Source organism: Lolium perenne, chromosome 2 (genome assembly GCF_019359855.2).
Source record: "Lolium perenne isolate Kyuss_39 chromosome 2, Kyuss_2.0, whole genome shotgun sequence".
Classification (NCBI taxonomy): Eukaryota; Viridiplantae; Streptophyta; class Magnoliopsida; order Poales; family Poaceae; genus Lolium; species Lolium perenne.
Genome location: NC_067245.2, coordinates 20,399,591 through 20,423,939, shown reverse-complemented (window position 1 = coordinate 20,423,939; position 24,349 = coordinate 20,399,591). Strand labels below are relative to the sequence as shown.

The window sequence follows — 24,349 nt, the reverse complement described above, 5'->3', positions numbered from 1 at the left end:
TCAGAAATGTGAAGAACTACTCACAAGTGTCAAACATGATATGTATCAGAGGCACAATGGTTACACCACAATCTGAATATATAATCTCTTCAACAAATAAATATAAAGTATCAACCACAAACATGCAACTAGTCTCAAAACGATATTTGGGGTTCAATTCAACACAAAAAAACTACGAGGGGGGATGAAGTCGATCTCGTGGATGGAGATGGTGGTGATGACGGTGCTGATGGAGATGTTGATGGAGATGCCTCCCCCCAAGACAAGGAGGAGTGATGTTGACGATGGTGTCGATTTCCCCTTCGGCGGAGGCAGCGGTGCAGCAGGATCTGCACCTCCAGCATTCCGTGTTGAGTCGGTGTTGGCTGTCGGCGTCCACCTCCGGCGCTCTGTGTGGCGTTGGCGGCATCGGGTATGGGGCGTTGGGGGCGGAGCCGGCTGCGTCAGGTATGGGGCGGTGGTCATGAGGTTTCTGCGATTTTCTCTTCAAAATTGATGGAGTTGTGCGGGCTTTTGGGCCTAACCTCTATGGCGTTAGGGAAAATACTTTGACGATTTACACAAAAATAAGTCTTTGTGGGAAAGAAACACGAAATGACCCTCCGGACAAACTATTTCATGCCTCTAACCCTTTTGTTTGGCGCCCTTCGCAAGTGCGTCACACCTGTCTATGTGGCGCCCATGGGAGCGGCGCCACACATCGTCGGCCGGTAGACTCGAGCGCCACGTATGACAGGATGTGTGGCGCACTTGCGAAGGGCGCCATACAGAAGGGTGTGGCTCCCGGGAGCTACACAAAAGGGTTAGATGTGTGAGATACTTTGGTTGGAGAGTCATTTCGTGCGATTCTTACCCAAAAGGGTTATTTTTGTGTAAATCGCCAAAAAATTTACAGTGAAATGTCTGAAATACCCACACCTCTAAACCGTACGATTAATTTATACTTGTCCTTGTTATGTAAGCAGTAGAAGATGCCATAAAACTGGCCTTCAAACTTACTTGTTTAAATTTTTTAAATACAGATGTATCTACAACTGAAATACATATATACACTTCATTATCTAGGCATAATTAAGCAAATTATTTCAGGACAGAGGAAGTAGTAAAATGTTGAAACAATTAACGAATAATATAGGAAAGATGATGTGTATACTGTCTCTGTTCTGTATGTTTCTTTGAAGTTTCACGGTAAAAAGTGAAGGCCAGCCTCGATAACATCATGGCCAAAATAACAAATCCATTATGGTATAGTTCGGTTAGGATATCTGGCTTTCACCAATGACCCAGGTTAAAATCGCGGTAAGGCCTTGTTGTTTTAGTGGGGTTTAGTGGGGTTAATCTCCAACAAACTTCAAATCCTCACTTATTATAAATGTATGTTTATTGAGCGAATTTAATTCTCGCTTATCCACTTTTCTCGATATCATAGTATATTTTTCTTAATTCTAATACTCTATCCCTACCTAGTGAATTAGGATGAGATTTTATAGGAATTGAGTGACGGTAGAAGTTCGCCAAATACTCTGAAGTATTATCTCCACAAACACTCTAGTACCAAATAAGGTCTTGTTGGAGCAGCAGCTCACCTCATCTTTGGTCCCTGGCTGCTGGTGTGATTTCTTCTCTCTTAGGCCTTGTTTACTCCTAGGATTTTTCCATCCCCTAGGGGTTTGGGGATGAGAGGGGATTTGGTGAAAACCTCCCTTTCACCCAATCCCCAGTTTTCCCCTAATTTCCCCTCATTTCCCCACACACTCCCCACAGCCTCTAGTTACTTTGTTTTTGGGATGAGAGGGGATACGAGAGGATTCTGATCAGATAATAAAAAGTCAATCTTTGCATTCCAAGAAGTGATAATTGACAATCAGTAAATTTAAAACTTCGGCTTTAACATAAACTTCGTGTCATGCAAATTTGTCATGCGATTTTCTCAAACAAGAACACAGATATAAATAAATGCTCGACCAAACAGATGAGCAACCAAGTCGCCATAAACACATTGTCATAGAGTTTGAAGAACATTAGAAGTTTTCGCCGCCGAACGCCGGAAACCACGCCGCCGCCAGAGGACCTCCAGCTAGAAATACACGCAGAGGTAAAATTTAGTATTGATACATTGCTTACTGATAGTTCAATTGCAGAGGTAAAATTTAGTAATTGTCAAAAGTAACAGAAGCTACCAAACAGTAGAAGTTATTCTTGCACAATACTATAAAATTGAATCTCACGGATGCATCCCTGGGCCACTCAAACTGAAGAATGAACATGCAAATAATTTTAGTGGTCAGGTTCAGAGTTCAGACATGATTGAATTGGCCAAGCTACTTTAAAATAATCAGGTAGGAGTACTTTAAAACGCAGGCTGATATGAATACGGCAGGCTACAGCGTCTCCCATATAAAATGATGCTACACTACATATCGACCATAGTATTTTCTAGCTCTGTTTCATATACAGTAGAATGTTCAGAAAATGGTTTCTAGTGACGTAAAACCTGACCTAGCATTCCAAAGCATCAAACATGATTCAGAGCATATCAAACACTTTTCGATAGGCACATGAAGGTAAATTGGTACATACACATACCATGTATCTCATTTTCACCTCTATCTATAATCTAACAACAAGTAAACAGTAGTTAGTCAAAACTTGACATGATCCAATCCAACAATAGGCCAAGGTGCAGGAAATCTATAAAAAAATAAAATGCTACTTAATCAACATGATTGAATCATATCGGAGGAAACTCCTACTCACGAAGGGCTGAAGATAACAAAATGCAGTAGTCTTTTCATGGCTGGGTAGACACACATTAGTAATTTGGAGCATGGACTAAATCTTGTAAAGCAGAATACTAGAAAACTGAATGCCAATGCATGACTATGTAAGACTTCAGTTCAAAAGCCGAGAAGATAGTGTTGTCGATGCAGCCAAGTAAATCTAACTGTAACTACGCCAGCCAATTTGGACCATAACTGCAGATTTAGTTCAATTTGGACCATAACTGCAACTACGCCAGCCAATCCCATGCGGCCATGCCATGTCCACTAAACGAGCTAATGTTATTACAGGATTGTTACAAGGAACTACTGATGATGGATCAAAAGAAGAAAACAGGGCATATGAATAACAGGGCATATGAAGAAGGTAAAATGGTACATACACATACCTCAAGTCAACTCTTGCAGCTCATCCCGGAGCCACATGATAGCTGACTCCTCGTCTTCAGTGACCCAAGTGAGGAAGGTCTCGCGGTTTTCAAGACTTTTGAAGACTTTTGAAGCCTTAACTCTCTCTTGACGGGTGAAGTCTTGGATTTTGTTTACAGCTGCAATGCACTTGGCAATGGAGAATGTACTCGACTCGGCCTTCTCATCTTCTGCTTGTTTTTCTTTCATCTTCACATACCTGTCTACTACTTGCACCATTTCATCGCTCTTAACAGGCTTCTTTAATTCCTTTGGAGGAATTTTCTTTGGTACACCAGTTGCCTTCTTCTCCATTCTTTCACCAACATTCACTAGATTCAGCAATTGCAAATGTTAATATACACTCGATACAATTTGTTATATATATTTAGTCTTGACGGAAGGTAATTACCTCGGCTGGCTGAACTTCCCGTGCCCTCGTCTTTCTTTTCAGTAGGGTCTTCATCCAGAATTTGTACGTCCTCATCAAATTCAGACCCAGCTTCTTCCACTCTCTCATCTTCTAACTCTTCATCAAGTTGAGATGCCTTAGAGCTTGAAGTGAAATTGTGATTCCCCTAAGCTATTTGGCCTATTTATACAAGTTAACATCAGTATAGTAACCATAATATAGATCTCCGAGCATTAAAGGAATATGATAGCAATTGTACAAGTTAACATCAGTGCACTAACCATCATATAGATCTCCAAGAGAATCATACATAGGAAAGCCATTTCTCTTGAATTTCCCAATTCTTGGAAAGGACTGCAAAAGAATGGTGAGAGGAAACAATGAGTCTAAGCTTATTATGAAGCTTGTGACCAAGTATAAGAATGGAGAAACGGAAGCTTACGATTTCTAGATTATCCCACAAAGCCTTCTCAGCAACTATCATGCAGGTCTTCTCATCCCAACCAGCGCCACTTTGCATTCGAGCTTCCTTGAGCATCTTGTATTCTCTCTTGAGTTCTTTTTCTTTATCTTGTAGCTGGGATTTGACGAAGTTCACCTGCGGATTACGTTCCTGGAATAATTGCGTCATTCGATTCCAAGTGTCCCCACTCCATCCATTTTGTGCTCTGTAATAGTCATTATTATGCTCATGAAGTATATCGATCAGAGATTTCTCAAGCCCCAAATTCCATTGGGCTCTTGCTTTCGTTGCTGAACAAAATTAGTAAGGTGTTAGTCAAAACTTGACATGATTCATCAAAGAATTTGCTGCTCTATATCACAGTATAGCCATACACAAATAGTACCTTTTGGAGATTTCCTTTTCTTATTGGTCGGTGGAGTTTTTCTCACACCAAGAGCAGTTTTTTTCAAGTTGAACTTGGGTGTGCCCACTGGATGCAAAGTCGGCTTCATATCTGTTGTCATAAGAATAATACCGTTAGACTAAAAAGGCAAACATAAAACAGGAATAAGAATTACTAGTGGACATGAATAATGGCAAACATAAGACAGGAACCATAATACACTGAGTCCATTACAAACATATTGGTAAACATAAGAACTTATTCTCCGACAAAACATAGTACATTGATTCCATTATTACATTAAAAAATTACTACTACATGATACAAGAGCTAATCATGTTGGAAATCATTCCACATCTGCATTGCTATTTGATCTCTCAAGTTATTGCCTGCAAGGTTGTGTCCTTGGTGGTTATCATCTCCATTGGGCAAATCAACATGGTTAGCAACAGGAATAAGGTTTTCATCTTCATGGTCAAGCCACTCTTCGTCACCATGTTGACTTCTGATTATGTTGTGGAAGATTGCAGTAGCCGCAGGGATCTTCACTTGATTGTTCAGTTTGTGAAACGTGGCAACATGTAGGATAGGAAACCTCTTCTTTAGTATTCCTATGTTCCTTTCCACACTGTTTCGCATCAGAGCGTGACGGTGATTAAATAACTCTTGGTAGTTTTGTGGGCGACGGTGTCCATGGCCCCATTCCTTCAAGTGATACCGCACGCCATGGTATGGGGCGAGGAATTTTTCTGTGTTTGCGTATCCTCCATCAACTAGGTAAAACTTCCCAGGAGGTACTGTAAAACCAGTGGCCTTTGCAGAGCGAAGGACTCGAGCATCTGTGGCCGAACCCTCCCAACCACAAGAGATGTATGTGACATTAAGGTCGAAGTCACTAACTATCATTACGTTGTGGCTGAGGGTTCCCTTTCTATTTCTAAATGGTGCAGCAAGGTGCGGTGATATGGAAATAGGCACGTGTGTTCCATCAATTGCCCCTATGCAATTCTGCAAAGTAAGAAAGAAATGGTGATATAAGAAAGTATGTGGATTAAGGCAAGGAAGAAGGTTGGGGTTTCAAAACAAGAACCTCGAAGTAGGGGAAGAAACGGTCATCATTAGCTATTCTTGGATGAGGATGGTCAATAATGGGAGGCTTCAGAAATCGCCTACTTAGGACAGGGATGATGTTGAAGAACTCTCTTATGCACTTGTGGAAGGTACGGTTGCTGTGTTGGAACTCCAATTGTAGGTCTTCGAAAGAGGCATTGTGTGACAACATGTAGAGGAAAATAGCCAGTTTTTCTTCAACCTTAATCCTTTTGTCCTTCAATAATTTTTCTCTTCTAAGATAGGATGCTAAGGATCTGAAAATGTGTGGCTCCATCCTATAGGCTACCCGGCAATTCTTAACATGTCCGTCAAGGATTCCTTGAACACGTTGCATGCCATACAAGACGGAGCTATGCCGCTGCGTTCTCTCTACTTTCCCTCTTCTACTCCTTTTGTGATAGTGCAATATTGGTAAAAGTAAGAACATGAACTCCTCATCGTCTTCCTCTCTCCTCTTCCTAATAAGCTCTAGCCTTTGTGTATTCATTGCAGCACTAAAACAATAGCAATTAAAGGCAGACAATAAGATACAAAAGCTAGATTGCATGGTTTCACATCAAGTACAAGCAGTAAATATGATTCATACCAAAATCAGGAGTTCTCACAAGTTCCCAAGATGGAGGTGGTTGATCCAATCCAACAATAGGCCAAGGGGCAGGTATCTACCAAAAAAAGATGACATGACATACTCTGTCTGTTCCACGCACTGGTAAACTATCTTAAAAATAAAGTGCAAGCATCTAAATAAAATAAACCACAACTAGCAACAACAAGGCGGAATGAATAAATACTGTAAGTATCACTTTATGTTCAAAAGGGTAAAATAAATTAATGCTGCAACTTAAGAAGCCCATACATGCAGCAGCAGTACAGTTTCATTGTGTGAAAATCCATACATTGCACAAACTAATCAATTTGATAATTTCCAGTCCTTCCAAAACTACAATGTCAACGTTAAACCAAACAATTCCAGGGAGTTTCACCATAAGACGGATGGCCTTATGGTGAACCATGTCAGTGTGCTGCAGGCAAGTTCAGAAGATATGAAAGGCAGATAAAAACATGTAGTGCATTATTAATAACACACAGAAAAAATGGGATCAGTTTTCAATAGAAACACAGAATGTGAAGGAAACTAGCTGATCGATCACGTGGCTGGCTGACTATTCTTTGGGTTGCTTGTTAGCAGTCAATCAGTCATAGGTGTTTTGTTTCTAATGTATCATGTATGCATGGCTTCTCTTGGTTTCAGGGACAATCATATTGTAAAATGGCCAAGACTTTCTGAACGAAACAAAGGTTTCAGTTCAGCGTGTACTACAAGTCTACAACCAGCAAAAGAACAGCTAAGAAATCCAAGGAATAGAATTCGTGCTACAGAGAATGATATCAGTATAGATATGTCAACCCATTTCTTTTGCGGGAGATAAATCAACACAATTGCACAATTCTAGGCGCCTGAACAAGCAGGTAATTTGGGAACGCGTTCTTCTCATTGTCATATCAACAAGCAGGTACAGAGCACTAGATCATTTGGGAACAGTTGGGAACAGTTGACCACTATAGGAAGAAGAAAAAAATGAGAAGTTGCAGCTGTAGGCAGAAAGCAGGAAGAGGTTGAGCAAGCGATGCCCCCAGGCGCGCTAGAAAAATAGCTCGACGACGGCCGTGCGGCAAGCGCTACAGGCCTACAGCCGACTACTTCTTTGTGTAAATTTTGCGACTGTACTTTTATTCTAAACTTGCTTGTACTGCCCAGCTCAGAAACAAGAAAAATGCAGAGATACACCGAGCTAGGAAACGGCCGCAAATGGCCGCCGCGGCCTCCTCCCCGCCCGCGCTGCGCCTCGCCGACGACCACCACCGCGCTCACCGACGACGTGCTCGCGCTGGTGGTCTTCAAAACCGGCATCGCGGACCCACAGGGCCGCCTCGCCGCGTGGACGGAGGACGACGACCGCCGACCCAGGAGCAACCACCGACCAAGAAATCCTAGGGAGGAGGGGAAAAGGGGAGGAGGTGCGAGGACTCACCGGGGACCAGTCGCCGGAGGAGGATCTCGTCGGCGCCGTCTTGATTTGCCCCCCCCGCCGTCGCCTTTCCCCGCCGCCGTTGCCTTTCCCCGCCGCCGGTCGCCGCCGCTGCGTAGCCTCAGTCGCTCGTCTCTCCTTTCCACGATAGAATACACGGGGTCGACCTCGTGGCTCAGAAAACCGGAGGGTGCAGGCTACCGGGTCGGGAAGATCTGGGATGGGCCGGAATATTACCAAAGAAACCCAGAGAAGTAAACGGGCCGTCCGGTAACTTTCGGGATTTGGTCCTGGATCGGTATTTTACTCTCCCAAACCTAAAAATACCAGACAAGTAAACAAGGCCTTAGGGTTAGCTCTCCTCCAACACCCTCCTTTTAAAAGTTCGCACCCACATCGGCTTGAGCCTCTTGGGCCAGAAATATGCCCAGTGTTCAACATGCTGCTGATAAACTTGTAAAACACGTGAATTTTAGTATACGAGAGCAGGCTTATCGGTTGGTTCATATACGATAGCATGTTTAGTCTCCTTGATTTTTCTTTTGGCAATCGATATTTACTTTTTTAACGTTGCAAGTGATCTTTAATTACTTGATTTGACTTGATTGCAAGATTAGTGCTAAATAGGGATATTTGACTTGATTTCGCGTTTAGTGATCGGGCGGTGGTTTTTCTTAGCTGGTAATCAAATGGTCTAGATGATCCCAATCTCTTTCACCAAACTTGTTGTACGACTTACGACCAACTTCAATATAATAGTATAAACTTCAGTATCTAGGCACAATTGGACAAATTATTTCAGGACTGAGGAAGTAGTAAAATGTTGAAACAATTAACGAATAATATAGGAAAAATGATGTTTATACTGTCTCTGCTTTGTATGTTTCTTTTAAGTTTCACGGTAAAGAGTGAAGGCCAACCTCGATAACATCATGGCTATAATAACAAATCCATTATCATCTAGTTCGGTTAGGATATCTGGCTTCACCGACGACCCGGGTTAAAATCGTGGTAATTAAGGCCTTGTTATTTTAGTGGGGATTAGTGGGGTTAATCTCCAGAAACTTCAAATTCTCACTTATTCTAAATTAATGTTTAGCGCTAGAGTATTGAGCGAATTTAATCTCCGCTTATCCCCTTTTCTTCATATGTTAGTGTATTTTTCTTAATCCCAATACTCTACCCCTACCTAGTGAATTAGGATGATATTTTATAGAAATTGAGTGACGATAGAAGTTCGCCAAATTAATACCCTAAAATTATCCCCACAAACACTCTAGTACCAAATAAGACCTAATGATTTTTTTCTCCGACATTCGTCTTTTTCTGTATGCATTTTCCTGATGCTGCTGATGAACTTGTAAAACACGTGAATTTTAGTATACGAGAGCCCGCTTATCGGTTGGTTTATATATTCGCACAGATTGAATGCATATAAGCCTCTAAAAATGTTTCAACAAAGGTTTAAATGCTACCTATCCTTCTGAAATGGTTGAAGAAATTCATATCTTTGGATGAAGTGAAAAATTTGCAGGATTTGATCGAAATTTAATTAGCTTCTGGCAGTTGTTATATGACGCTCTAGAAATTTTGCTTAAACGGGATGAAGAAGTTGTATTCCAGCATCCATCTGAGCCGTCGATTTCCACATCAGACGGCCATCCTAAACCAGCGTTGCCTCGTAGGGTTGTGCCCGCCGGCTAGCCATGAGCGTCGTTGCCACAAGTACCCGAGCAACCAACCCCACCGGCCGCCAAGCAGAGCAGAGCGCACGCACTTCCGGCGCGGCGGCGATGTCAGACGACGTCGCGCCGTGCACCGCCTTGGCCTACCTCGACCCCTCCTACTGGTAGCTCACGAGTCCCTCTTACCCTTTGCTCTTGTACCCTCAACTCCAAACCATAGCTAGGCGCAGGGAGCTAGCAGCGATCTCACGCAGCTCGGTCGTGGCTTCGCAGGGACCAGCGGTTCGGGAAGGAGGAGCACTATGAGTGGTTTAAGGACTTGTCCCACTTCCGCCACCTCCTCTCCCCGCTCCTCTCCCCCTCCATCTCGGTTCGTGCTCCTCCGACCTCTTCCCCCGATTCCTTAATTTGAACTGTACTGCCACCCATTGCGTGTTGTGCTGTGCTGCGCAGGTTCTTGAAGTCGGGTGTGGCAACTCGCGGCTTGGAGAGGACCTCTTGCGGGAGGGCGTCGCCGGCGGCATCACCTGTATTGATCTCTCGCCGGTCGCCGTCCAAAAGATGCGCCACCGGCTGGCGGAGCAGGGCACCAGTGGTAAGTTCACCTACTTGGTCGACTCGACTCGCCGTTACCCACTGGTTGAGTGAAAAATCGCCTTCTGTTTCTTTCTTCAAGGTGTAGATGTGGTGGTGGCTGACATGCTCGACATGCCATTCGAGAGTGAGAGCTTTGACCTTGTGATTGAGAAAGGAACCATGGTATATATGATTGGGCTGCTGACTTCGATATTTTTCACACATGTTTTCTAGAGCATGTTAGTATGATTTTTCTTTTGAGATGCATGCATGTTATGATTGTTAACAACTGCCACTAAAAAATATTTATATATATGTGTTATTTATCGAAACAGCGGTCATTTTCTGGTTACAACTGCAATTTGGCATGCCTCAACATGAAAACTTATTTTCTGGTTTTTCAAACTATAAAATAGAATGAATTTTGCTAGACCAGCAGGATTATTTTGATCAACCTCAATGCCAAACGCAGCTAAAGCGTACATAGGTTATTTGGCTAGGTAATAATAGTATATTGGCCAGATTCGCCACATTGGCCGGAAAATACACTCAAAATATTATTTTGATCCTCAAGATATATAATACAGTATTAATAATACCAGTATGTGTTAGTATAACTAGACTTTTAGTGAAAATGCACAACTTCATCCATTTCAGCATTTCACAAGATGACCCTTGGGCCTTGGAGCTTCTTATAGTACGGTGTTGCTGCTAACTGAATGACCAATCAGTCATTCACATAAGAATCAGCGGAAGATAACATAAGTGCGCAGAAGTTTCATCATAAATTACGTGGTTAAAAGAAGGTTGACATTTAGTAACTAAGTTAAAAGAACTCATTTGTGTGACTGTCCAATGCAATAAATCTCTTTTATCAGTTGTTTAACAGAACTTAGTGATCAGTGAAGTGGTTTCATGTGTATGCTATCTCGATAATTACCTAACAATAATTTTACTGCACAACTGAGAAAAAAGACTCAATCCTACAATCGATAATATAAACTTAGCATCTCTAAAGAAAAATTCAGAAAGATGCGTAATGTTTCGACTTATCCTTGCACATCTGTGTTACCATACCATCCAACATTGTTATTAGAGTACTAGATGTTGCCTATTAGACTTATGCAGAAACATCCTTTTGACAGGATGTGTTGTGTGTGGACGTTGGTGATCCGTGGAACCCCAATCCTACAACAGTGGATAATATAATGAAAATGCTTGAAGGTATCCACAAGGTCTTGAAGCCAGACGGCATATTTGTATCCATTACCTTTGGACAGGTTTGGGAGATCCAATTGTCTGAATCCCACTTTCATACTCTAATATGGATGTATCTAGACACATTTTAGCTCTAGATAAATCCATATTGAAGTCAATTAATATGAATCGGAGGGAGTACTATTTGTTTTGCAGCTTTACTTCTCTTTCTGAATTTTTTACTTTGTATTGGACAGCCACATTTTCGTCGTCGATTTTTTGAGGCACCTGGGTTTACATGGTCTGTCGAATGGAGCACCTTTGGTGATGGCTTCCATTACTTCTTCTACACCCTTCGGAAGGTTTAGTTTTTTTCTTGTGCTCCTTGTTCTTTTACCTGTAGACGCTGTGATGCCATTGAACAAGTTTTTTTTTGCATCACTCAGTTGCATCGCAACTCTACTTAATCCATGAGTTCCCTTGCAAGAAACCATATTTTTATTTATTTATCTTAAATTCCTAAATCTCTTAGGGCAAGAGGTCACCAGAGCCCAGTGGTCACCAAAACAAGTTGCCTGCTCCTCCAACTATTAACATGCTTCATGAAGAGCTTGAAAGTGAGGATTACATATTTTGCATAAATGTTGAAGAGTTATAAGCAGTAACTCAACACATGAATGTGTTGGTATGGAGGTGTTGATGCTACACATGAAGGGTCTGGAACAGTCAGCAACCCAGCGAGTGATGTTTGTAATTTGTGAGACAGAGGACAGATGAATTTACAAGCTTTGTTGTGCAGTGATGTACCATTGCCCAGGCTAGGGATCTTCATTCCATCAGAAGTCAGAACTGACCCACAACACGTGTTCCCATTTTAGGGCCTTCTGGTATTATTTCGCCAGAGGTATTATTCACACTAGTGAAAAAGATAAGACATCCATGTATCTTAATTGTTGACTAGTGACACACTGATCGTCAGCCCTCGATCTGAACTTTCTTTTGTTATCCGATTAATGAGATATGTCGATGTTCAGGAACTTGATGACAGATACAGAGAGGTACGGTTGATAAAGTACAAATACGAAATTATCTTATCTGGTTTCTGTCAAGCAAACAGGGTTCTCAGATTGCAGAGGTAAATTAATTGCACATCTAGATCTATTGGCACAAGACTCCTGGAGAGGAACGAGTGATGCTAGTACTGCTGAGTACATATATTATACACTATACTAGACCATAAAGCGCGTGTTGCTGCGCCCGTCCATTTTAATAAATAATGATGAAAATACATAAGAATACCAACACTGCTTAGATTCCAACAAAGTTCACAAAAAAAGGATAGCAACATAAGGAAATTTCTGACACTGCCTAGATGGGTGATACTGATCCAGCAAACAATTACTACTTTGATATTTTACAACCACCAGTTCAAACGGACGACACTACTGCTACATCGACCTTGTACATGTCCAACTGGAACGTCAGCTCGTCTCGGAAGGTTTTCTTGTTCGATGAAAGAGCAGCACGCCTGGAATGCTCTACACGCAGATTTGAGATCCTTCCACTGCTCATATGTACACTCTATCCCTTGACCTGACATGAGCTCCATAGCCTTCTCAATTTTTTGATTGAGTCAGTTGCTTACACCACTCAGCTGACCTACACAGTAATTTTGATGTGGAAAAGGAGAGTAGTTCCCAGAACATGGCAGTATTTACTTCCAATGGCGTAACCACAACTAAATAAATAGATAGTTTGAAGAGATATATAAATGATAAATAGCAGATGTTTTCACAAGAAAGTATCAACTCTCGCAACAGTATAAATACACGTGGAAGTATCTATTATATTTCTCTACCGGCAAGCCACCACTTTGGTCAAAGAAAGAGTACATGACCATGATACCAATTTTCCAACCACGGTTTACAAAACAGCACACACATACACACACACACACAGTCTAGTAGCAATAGTATCCATACTGTATATTATTGCATAGGTAAAATATGACTTTTTTATGCAGGCTAGGTTTCATAACAAATAAAGACAATTGAAAAGTAACATTCATAATTGGATATGCTTTAACAGACAACTCTTTGTTGATTCCTTGACATCTTGTATTTTCTCTCGCGCCACAGTAGAAGTTTCCAGGAAAACAAGCCAGGTATCCTTACGCATACAAAACTAATTTTTAAACATTTGTCAGGACACAAATCGTATTCCCACTTGAATGAAAGGATTTTCCTCATGTGAAAGGTCGAAACGTTTTTTTTCTTAGTTAATGGCTCAGATCATTTTCCAATGGAAGAGAACAGATTTATACATATAGAGGGGAGAGAGTGTGAGACACACTGAGAGAAAGGAGTTGGGGATAGAGAGACTGCAACGATCTATTTACAGCTCCTCAAACTGCTATACTGCAATGATTGTTGGAATCCATGAAAGTAATGTATTTTAGATTTTGATAGAGATTCTAATGTTTATGGTTAACTGACAAAAGGAAAATTGGTAATTTATGGGATGCTGAAAATAATTATCTGGCAAGAAGAAGAGCTAATGATAAACGAACAACTTCATACACAGCTCAGTAAATAGATATAAACAATACTCTCTCCGTTCCATTCTATAGTGCCTATAGTTTTTTGGCACGGAAATTAGCATAAGAGTGTTCTTTACACAAGACCCCGTAGATTAACGATTTGAGTTCAGAGTAAAATGAGGGAAATCGGTAACTTCCTAAATTAACATAAAAAAATCCCACAAATATCTCTGGTTGACTCTCCATATATGTGCAACCAGGTTATATTAAGGAAATAAAAATATTGCTTCCTAAATCTAAGGAATCGTTGGGGTCATGCATTAGGAATCTCAATTAATTGTTTCCTTTTTGTATGGATTTTTTTCACGCATGTCGTGTGGGAGCTGACCGGTAGAGGGGGTAATTGAAAAATAGCTAAGCTACAACCTTATATTCTGACACAAATGCCAAAAATCTATAGGCATTATAGAAAGGAATGGAGGGAGTATTAAAATTGGGATCATGAGAGATATTGGCTTGCCTGTAGTATTAGTGTGCTACCATATGACACTATGGAAGGATACTTCGCTTCCACAACTTCAGCAATTTCTCCATCACTCTTAACCGCAGATTAGATCCTCTTTGCCAACTCCATCGTAGTAAATTCTCCTCCTACAAACAGTTGGTTTAACAAAAGTATTTTTGTTTCTAAGATGCTCAAGATATAAATAGTTGAAAGGAATCAGCTGATGCATATAAGGCTCATGTCATAGGTGCTGATGGATCTAGAAGGCTCTCTTGGAGGCTCGTGTCATCAGAATTCTCATACAGTTTCATCGGATGAAATTAAAAGCACCCCTGTATCACAATGTTTCCCCATACTAAAATTATGATACGATACATGGTATGGAGTATATAGAGCAAGACAGAGAGCTTCAGATTGCCTCCAAAGGCTGAGATAAAATAATTCGTAGAGAGATGACTTACAGCAGCTTGTTGTCATGAACTCACAATGCTTAACATCAAATTGGGAATCCTCTTGTGTCATTCCTTCCATGGTTATTAAATAAAAACATGAGTCCGCCAACAAGAAAATAAGCTTTTATTTAAGAATACATAAAGCTATACAAGGCTACAGAAAATGAGAGTGGAATAATACTGGCTTGGATAATCCCGCTGACAAAGGTTATGCCTCAATTGATGCAACCCTTAAGCCTTGATAACACCCACCTTTAGTATCTCCTTGAATTGGACAAAAGTCATAATAAACTACCAAAAAAAGAAAAATCACTTATCAATATGATTATTTACTCTTTTAACGCACATGGATTGTTTGCTAGTGAGACAATATGCAATAGGTGGGAAATGAAGTTTCGCTTGCCCTAGATCATGCCTTGATAGATTCTCTACAGTACCTGATATGGAGGGAAGCAAAAAAAAAATTAGATAAATTTGATGTAGTAAAAAAAGTAACAGAAGGTCAGTCATATAACAATCAATAATTAACATAGTGTTTGAGTAGATGCCAAATTTGAACTCATGCTCATAATATCAGGCTGCAAGCATTAGAAAAAACTAGATGATACCCCGCGCGTTGCTGCGGAATATCTAAGGGCCAAACACTTAAGAGTGATGAGATGCACTCTTAGAGAACAACTAAAACATAAGGGAAAAACTAAGATTTTTCTGAGCTTTTATCGGAACACAATTGTGAATGTGTCTAAAACCCCTTGTCAATTACAATTTACAAAGATAAAAATCCTTGGTTGCATAGTTTACTAACTGGCATACACAAATGATATTTTAGATTATTTAATTTTAAAATCACATTAGTCTAAGTATACATGATATATTGTAAATAAACCGGAGTAGCCCAGAGGAAAATATTTCACTTCTCTCGCAATAATCTGAATTTGGTTCAACTACAAACACTGTACAAAAAAGGGGAAAACAATAGTAAATAAACGTGACTGTGTGTAATGCTTAAAACTTTTAAATAATGAAGCGTCCTTTATAAGAAAAAAAATCAAATTCCCTACATACAAATCAATCTACTATGCATAATTATTCATATACAAAGTTATTTGTCCACATGTTAGAATATACTGATATCTGCCACAAACAGCCAGAACCATCTGAAAAGTTTTACAGGATGTGTGGCACTTCAGACAAAATATAACCATAAATTAGCAGGAATAAAACTATGGGCATAATACACCTGCTAGTGTTTTCGGTAGATATAGAAATGGACATTTGTTTTTGAATTCACTATTCCTAGAGGTATGCATTGGACTTAGAAAAATCCATGATAAGTTGTCTGGTTCGATTCCCATCAAACAACTTGTTCAGATAATAGAAAATAACAATGTACACAATCGACAGGTTAAGCAATACCGGAACTGAATAAGATGTAGAGCATAGATGTTTTAGTACATATTTACGATGTTTACTGATTCATGGTCAGACAGAAAATCCATCAGTAATAAAAGTAACCTTCAGACTTGATAAAACCAAATAGAATAACATATCAGAGAATTAAGTGAAATCATGAATTAGGGAGCATGTTTACCTTGCCGACGGGGTCATAGATCGATGTGACCATAAGCCTTTTCTATTCCTATGAATATAGCATCCATCGTACCTATCAAGAATAGACACCATCGATTTTTACCTGCAGTGTGCTACGATTTTCATCAAACACATTCTCTACATAGATTTAAAAAAAAAGTGCAGAAAGAAACATCAGAAGGGTTAGAAATTCAGTTCGGCGAATCGTTCGTGGCCTAGATTTTGTGGCAGTCGCCGCAAAAATCTAAAGTGTTGGTGGAAAGTTATCTAGGAAAATAAATGTATGTACGTGAAGAAAGGAGACACATGTGAACCAAGAAATATAGAATTGGGAAATTGATATGCGGAGAGAATAGAGACATGCAAATCAGGAGGCAGTGAGTGTGGAGCGACAAGGCATAGAATTCATCCCTTCCAAACCTGACGGATATACAACTTCTGAGATGTAGATCTGGGAAGGCTCTCTGATTGAGACGACAGGAATGAAGTGCGTACCATGCTTAAATACTATGCAGGATTGAGTCCATCAATTACCTTGCATTTATTCAGTGGAGAAGAGGAAGACGCAGAAATGAAATGGATCAGTTTCATTTGCATTTGTTGCCACAATTAGATAGTGGAGGAGATGTAAGGCGTATCCTCTCTAGTTTATGCCGTGACATACAACTAAATGAAAACTGAAGGAAGAAATAGAAAGATGACATGGACATAACTGACCAAAGTGATGTGGCATGCTTGCATGTTGAGAGAATTATCCTTAGTGGGTTCCTCCAATTTAGATATTATAGATTATAACTCTTGCGGAAGAAAGATGGAGCCTTGGGACACACATGTTCTCATAAGATCTACTGCACGAATTCAGATTATGAACAATTCACATAGCAACCTTGAGCAAATGTTTATATTCTGAATATAATAATGTACCCTTGGGTGTTATGGAGCGATAAATGGACTTACCCTTACAATGGGTGGCTTTGAGCTTGTCGTATCTGCTTCAAAGTATTGTGATGATTCCGACCAAATACCTACAGACAATAGGACAAGGAAAATAGATAGTTGTGAGAAATTTCAAATTATGATTCCAAAAGTTTTGGCAGCAGGATTCAGTAAAGTGAGCAGGCAGCATACAATTTCTGTCAGCAGATGGGCTATTTTGCTTGACCATTTGATATAAATGAACATAATCAACTCTAGAACAGAAAAAAATCTTAGCCTCAGGTTCCGCCAGCTCTTCCAACCTCAAATCTGGCTGTCCAAGTTCGATGTAGAAGATGAAATTTTGGATAAAAAAATAGAATTGGTAATAATTAAACTAAATAAAATTCACTTGTATATCAGTATCAACTAACCTATTTATGTTACCAATCTGAGATGAAGTATGGCGCGGACAGGGAGAAGCACAACTCTGTTTGATCTAAGGCATCCACCTACGATCTGGCGGTCGCCCCCATCCCACTTGCACTGGGTTGTTGCCGACTCACCTGACGCTGTTTTGGCCACGGTTAGCTCCATCCTATCTCCTTCATCGCCGGCACTGCGCCGCTGCCGCCGCCACTCCCCTAAATTGAAATCGTGAGTGGTGCTGTGACGGATGGGGATCGGAGGTAGAAACCGTCCACGGTTGCCGCCAGGACGCCATCGCGATATGCTACGGGAGATGAAACACATAGGCCCGTTTAAGTGTTTCAGGCCCAAGAAACGTGGTGCGGTCTAAGTCCATGCCGGGAGTAGAAGCCCAGCAACGAAAAGGTCTTTTTAACGCGGTGTGTACTGGTAACGCTCTGTAATGTAAGTTCGGGAATGGTAACTAAGTTTAGGCCGTTAGATCATTCGATCGGACGGCTGAGGACGTTAAATCGCTGTGAGATGGCCCTGTTGGTTCCATTTTACTGTTACTTAATAATGGTTGATCAAGTTAACGATCCCACATCTATTTAGGAACTGTAGATCCCGTGTCAAAAAAAATTTAGGAACTGTAGATTGCCTAATTTTTGCCATGTCCCATTAACCTGTTGGTTGACACGTACCCTCCCGCTTTTATTGCCCGACTGTTTTGCTCACGCGGTTTATTTTCGATTTCCTCTGTTTTTTGGTTGGATAGGCAACCGGTAACCGGTTGATGCGTGGCTTTCCTTCCTACCGATGCGGGCTCTTCCGGTGATCGTTGTAGGAATTAGTGTCGTCTGTATTTTTACCATGCTTAGCTCCATCTAGAAATATCTAATGGTGGGCTCCACTTACCATAGTTAACACCGCTTTTGACCGAGTAGTCCATGAGCATCCAGAAATCCCACCGGCCGAGTTCTTGCCGCACGAGACGCGCCCTTCCTTCCCCCACCTTCTGCATGCTCTCGTGCCACGTTTCTGCCATGTATGACTCGAGCGTGTGCTTCCTTCCGTCGGCTCGCGAGGTGGCATGGCTCACCGCAGAAAACTCCGGCCCGGGTGGTACTCTGCACAATGGCCAGCGCCCAGTCAACCGCAACCGCCTAGAGAACGGCCATGGCCGGCGCATAGGGGCGGATGCTCTTTTATGGGAGGCGGGAGCAGCGGCCGCCCAGAGAACCGCCATGGCCGACACATCGGGATGGAGGCTCTCGGATGGAGCAGTTGCCGGCGCTGACAGAGCCACCTTGGCCGGCACCGACAGAACCACCTTGGCCGGCGCGTTAGGTTGGAAACTATCTGATGGAGCGCCCACCTATGAGCCCGATGTAAGTGTACGTGGCCGGAGGTGAGAGGGAAGAAGGTTCGTATCCAGGTGAGTAGCTCTCTCTTTCCAATAAATCCTGATTGAGGCTGACTATTTTTCTTTTGTATATGCCCTCTCCTATCCATCGCGGCCGAGAGGATAGATGGTGGAGGCATAGAGGGGCTCTTCTCCTTGATTCTGTTGTGTATCCACCGGATCTTGCGTTCCTCAATCCAGCACCACCGTTTATTAGGGCCTATGTTTGAGTTTCGCAGCTGGATTCTCCGGAGGCCTTCGTGCTGGTCTGTGCACATGGTTGCCACTAGCAGTGTTGACGCCGTCGTCAAGCTGCAGTGGGAGGTGAGCATCAAGGACGCTTTCACCATCTTCTCCAGCTTCCATGGAGTTGCCAGCTGTACCCGTAACCTTGGTGGCATCCCGTTTTATGGATGACGCTGCACTATTTGTCATGTTTGGCAATACCTACCCCAACATCGATGTATCAATCCATGGCTTAGTCTGCATACAGAATTCATTTGGGCATTAGACATGATTTACGGTATGAATAGTTAGATTCTATAACAGTAGATGACATGATCATGCCTTTTTAGGTATGTCATTGTATTACTATCTCTTGGATGGAGACACCATTTGTACAACCCATTAGTTCCATTCTCTGTCCAATTTCTAATGATTGCTCATTTGTCATCATCAACCAGTGAGGATGCATGAGATTTATTGATGTTCTATTTGATTGTGCAAAGAAAGCTGCGAGCCATCAGTATTATGGGGTTCTATACTCCAACATCTGTTTGCCTGCGAGAGCATTCCCACTTCAGATTTATCCAGATTTATCAGAATTACGGAACTGCGAGCGCAACAATATTATGGGATTTATATGGTTATAGGTTTGACTGATGGTAACTAAAACATCTACTGTGCTGCGGGTCTGCAAGTGGTGTTGCCGTGCCATCCCATCATTCATACGGTGTATTTCAGTTTAGAGTAACAATCAGGCTATGTTCTATGTGCATATGCGATATTGTTAGGCAAAAAGGGAATGCGTTTTTCACAAAGTATTGATTGTAGTGCCCCTTTTTTGTCATTTCAAATATATAAAGAAATACATGGAAGAGGTTATGTGTAAACATGCTCATATTAGTTACCATAGAGTTAACATAACCACACTGGCTGATGCATCTCACTAGGGCTTGGTCATAGGGAACAACTTCTTTCCAAATCAGGTATTAGTGTGTACCGAAGGAGTGCTTTCTATCTTCACCAGTATTTGCCATATTTTCTTATTTGCGGTTCTTTCCTATAGCAGTTCCATAACAAAACTATTTAGACTAAAATTAAGGATCAATATTCAGGCTTGCTATTAATTTCTTATATTATAAGAAAATAATTTTCTAATACAAATAGCGGGTTAGGTGGTAAGTTTCGAGAATATGCAACATTCCAATTATTGCACCCAACTTTTGTCTTTGAATCATACTACTTTTTTCAGTTACTGTTTTTTTGCATGGATATTTTTTCATTTACTTATGAGTGCAAATATCAGACATAGCACTGAACATTTTTCTTTGGATCATACTGTTTTTCAGTTAGCAACAAAGAAATGTTATTATTGCTAAATCATGGTTGTTGTTTTTCTAAATCCGTAGTAATATTTGTGCCCATTTGAGCTTCCATTAGTTCATTATATTTTTTTCCATTATACTTCAGTATATGATGTTTTTTGAGTATCAATATTATTTTTCTATATCTAAGAGTCCAGTTTGTGTCCATTTGCGCTTGCTTTCATGTCCACTTAACAAAATTACTTTGTACACTCTTCCTGGATTTGTTTTGAACACAATTACATTATGAGTTTTGTTTGCTTTGGCTGAAGATATTCCGATTAGCTCTTGAAAGGTCTGTCTGAGAAAGACTTGAACTTTGATTGCTTAAGTTTTTCCAATCCTATTTATTGGTATCGATCTGTTTTAGGGATTTTCACATTTCAGGAACATAAAGTCGAGACAGGATATATGTGTCGAAGGAGAGCCAGTTATCTAATTTCAGTACTTCAAGACAAGCCCGGTGGTGAAACAATACAGACTCGACTACTTACAACAGTTGTGAGCTTCCTTTCGCAGCATGGACGGGGGTGATGGACGCAGATATTCAAGCACAATTTGTAGAAATATTGTTACTTAAGACATGAAGAACAATGCTGGCAGATTTGTTCTTGCCCTTCCAGTGCAAAAGAGGAAAGAACAATCATCCACCTCTCTTCTGACGGTGAGGACATTGATGCAACGCACTGACCAGTTGGAGAGGTATAGAGCAGCTATATCAGCTACCTTATGTTAATCGTAGTGTAGATAAAAAAGTGTTAGATAATTTCTCTACCCCTCTGTCTTTAATATACATCCATCTACTTTATGATCCAGTGCACAAGCGTCGTCTAGCTTAGCTAAGTAAGAATATGCATCTGCTCCATCTCGCTTTGCCATCATTGTAAATATCTGCTGTTGCAATGAGCTAATTTGTGTCCTATATATGCATCAGCTGCATTGATACTTCTACTTATATTACTTGCTTATCTTATCTTATGAAATATGTATATTAAAGAAAGTTAGTGCCACAGCGCAGCGTGTCGCCGCGCCAATGCTTCCTAGACTTGTTTATGATTTTTGCATCCATTCAGGATGGCAATGACCAAGTTGCATGAACTAATGATGCTCTCTATCCAGATGGTACGGTTCCTAGGATTATTTAGCAGGCAGGCGGCATGTGCTGTGCATGTTCACCGGGACGTACAAGGGCTGCGAAAAATAAAATGGCGAGCTCCAACAAATCTTGGGCTTAGGGACTAATTAATCAATCTTAACACTTTGTGTTTTGTCCGTGACCAATCAAAATATGAATTACAGTTGTATGCCATGTAACTACAGCATTGCACAAGTTGAGAACAATTTTTTAGTCATCTTCAGTCTTTCTCTCTCAAATATGAACTTATCTCCAAAGTTCAGTCCATTTACACTTACCAAGTATTGTTCCGTATGTAGTTGTCTTTTCCCTCTGAAGTCTAATTAATTCCCAAATTCAGAAAGAACTATTAGAACAGATATCTGATGGTGATGTTTTCGTTCAAATTGAAGATGCCAAACCCGAAGAAAGCACGACGTGCAGGGGATGTGCAGGGCGCCTAGGCTGTCGGCGTTCCGTCCGGCATGCCGGCCTTGCTTCCTAGAGTGCAAGGCGGTGTGGGTGTCTGCTTGCAGTTCGGCCTCCCTTCCCGGCGTGCAGGGCGAGGGCCTCCCGTGCAGGCTATCGCGGTGTTGTTGCGGCCAGATTTCGAGTTGGATGGTGGGATCCTGAGAGGGTTGTGGCGTCGGGGCGGGGGCGGTGTTGGGGATGGCACGCTGTTTGCTCGGCGGATTTCCAGTCAGCCAACGGGAGGTCGCTGGCAGCGTGAGTCTGCCAGGTCTGCCGCGGTAGGGCGGCAATGGTGGCCTGGTGGGACAGCGAGTGCTGCGGCGACAGGATGGCGATCAGTGGCGGAGCCAGAGAAATAAAGCTATGATGTCAAGTATATTAAATCTCTAATTCTTGTATTGTTTCCTGAATTTATGCATGAATTATTATGTTCTTTTTAAGGTTTTGCTCAAAACCTGTGTAGTCAAATTGACTACACAAACTTAACGTGGCTCCGCCACTGATGGCGATGTTGATGTTTGGGACCGAACAGTTCCTTCGCTAATGGACGGTGCTGAGAATCCTTCAGAGGTTAATTCCTCCCGAACCTCTGACTCCTCCGTCTGACACGTGTACTTCGGGACCATCACCTGCGCGTTCTCTCTTCTTGCATGCACACAGAAGAAAAAGAAAAAAAAAAAAAAAAACAAATCCCCGCAGGCATGCGCACCAACGGCCGCACCTTCGGCCATGACGCACCCGGTGACGGACCTTGCCGGCAACGCGTCGACTCCGGCAGGCAGCACTGCCGCCCCTCCTTGCAGCACCGTCGGTGACGCCCGACGGCAGGTCTGCAGCACAGATGCGACGCCGATGTCGATGGGTCTACAACACAGCGGCAACACTCAACGGCGGGCTTGCAGCACCGCGGCGGCGCTCCACGATGGGCTTGCAGCACGGAGGTGACGCTGACAATGGCGACGTTCGCCGCTTGCAGCTCCGGCAATACACATTTGCAACTCCCGCGGCGGCGTAGTATTGCAGCTCTGTCGGCGCACTATTGAAGCTCCAGCGGCGCGCCATTGAAGCTCCGGTGGCGTGCCTTTGTAGCTCCACTGACACACCATTGCAGCTCGGGCGGATGCGGTTTGTAGCAGCGGCGGTGGGGATTTGCAGCTCCACCTCCCGGCTCCCGCCCTTTGCAGCTCCGGTGATGATGGATTGCAGCTTCACCCCATAGCATATGTAGCACCTCCTCCCAGCATATGCAGCTCCGCCGACACTGCCCGGGCTCGTGGCCTTTACAGCACCGGTGGTGGGGATTGATGGGGTTCGTAGCATGGAAAATAAAAAATTTCCTACCGCAAAGACGAATAAATCCAAGATCTAATCTATGGAATACCCAAGATCTGATCTACAAGATCGAAGCAACGAGATGGAGATGAGACTAACCCTCGAAGATTCCAAAGCCTACGAGATTAATCTCGTTGTTGGTGTAGACGATCGTCCCCGGTGCTGCAATCCGGCAGCACTTCTGTACTCGGTCGCGCGTACGGTGTCGATGAAGCTCCTTCCTCTCCCGTTCCAGCGGGCAGCGGAGGTGTGGTAGATCTCCTCCAAGTTCCAGCAGCACGATGGCATGGTGGTGGTAGTGGAGGAAGAAAACTGCAGGGCTTCGCCTAAGCCGGAGCAGCGTATGGTGGAGGGAGAGGCGGCCAGAGGAGGAGGCAATGGATAGGGGGTGTGGCCGGCCACCCCCTCCCCTCTTTATATAGGGGGCCAGCCGGCCAAGGTGGACCCCTTCCCATCTAGGGTTGGGGGGGCGGCGGCCAAGAGGGGGGAGAGGGCTTTCCCCTCCCCCAAGTTGATCCCCCCTAGGAAACCCTAGGGGGTTGGCCGGCCTGGGCCTTGGGGCCATGTGCCCCTGGCCCATTAGGCCAGGGAGAATCCCCTCGGCCCATGCTCGGCCTCCTAGGTCATGGGCCCCATGGTGGACCCCTCCGGAACCTTCTAGAACCTTCCAGTCAACCACCGGAAAAATCCCGAACATTTCCGAAACCCAGAAATCAACTTCCCTTATACGAATCTTATTCTCCGGACTATTCCGAACCTCCTCGTGACATCCTGGATCACATCCGAGACTCCGAACAAACTTCGTCTCCATACCATATTCAAATCTACTTATGCGACATCGAACCTTAAGCGCGTCACCCTACGGTTCGCGAACTATGCAGACATGGTGCCAGAAAAGTACTGTTACCTGGAACCGGAGTATGAGTGCCTTTTACCTTTCCTCCCCGGCAACGGCGCCAGAAAAGTACTTGATGTCTACGGGT

At 42.6% G+C, this 24,349-nt stretch overlaps 2 protein-coding genes and 1 long non-coding RNA gene across 4 annotated transcripts; 1 reads left to right on the top strand and 2 right to left on the bottom strand.

Moving 5' to 3' along the window:
• Nucleotides 1–1,851: 1,851 nt before the first annotated feature.
• LOC127331416 (uncharacterized) lies at nucleotides 1,852–7,872 on the bottom strand. Its single transcript, XR_011750845.1, has 3 exons — nucleotides 7,595–7,872; nucleotides 6,148–6,223; nucleotides 1,852–2,077 (listed from the first exon to the last, which is right to left on the bottom strand). It is a non-coding gene; the product is annotated as an uncharacterized lncRNA (long non-coding RNA).
• On the bottom strand, nucleotides 4,773–6,135 carry LOC139835133 (uncharacterized). Its single transcript, XM_071825101.1, has 2 exons — nucleotides 5,539–6,135; nucleotides 4,773–5,456 (listed from the first exon to the last, which is right to left on the bottom strand). Exons 1-2 carry the CDS (start codon nucleotides 6,106–6,108, stop codon nucleotides 4,779–4,781), a joined length of 1,248 nt encoding a protein of 415 aa, XP_071681202.1. The 5' UTR covers nucleotides 6,109–6,135; the 3' UTR covers nucleotides 4,773–4,778.
• Nucleotides 7,873–9,294: 1,422 nt separating the features above from the next.
• Nucleotides 9,295–12,171, top strand: LOC127331415 (uncharacterized). 2 transcript variants are annotated; one of them, XR_007869729.2, is made up of 8 exons: nucleotides 9,295–9,440; nucleotides 9,550–9,646; nucleotides 9,730–9,871; nucleotides 9,953–10,035; nucleotides 10,998–11,132; nucleotides 11,307–11,411; nucleotides 11,582–11,953; nucleotides 12,084–12,171. XR_007869729.2 is itself a non-coding variant. In XM_051357576.2 (7 exons), the coding sequence occupies exons 1-7, from the start codon at nucleotides 9,298–9,300 to the stop codon at nucleotides 11,705–11,707; spliced, it is 831 nt and encodes a 276-aa protein (XP_051213536.1). In that variant the 5' UTR covers nucleotides 9,295–9,297; the 3' UTR covers nucleotides 11,708–12,041. The 2 variants fall into 2 exon arrangements, 1 of the variants encoding a protein (XP_051213536.1); XM_051357576.2 differs by lacking the exon at nucleotides 12,084–12,171 and having other exon boundaries at nucleotides 11,582–12,041.
• Nucleotides 12,172–24,349: the final 12,178 nt, after the last annotated feature.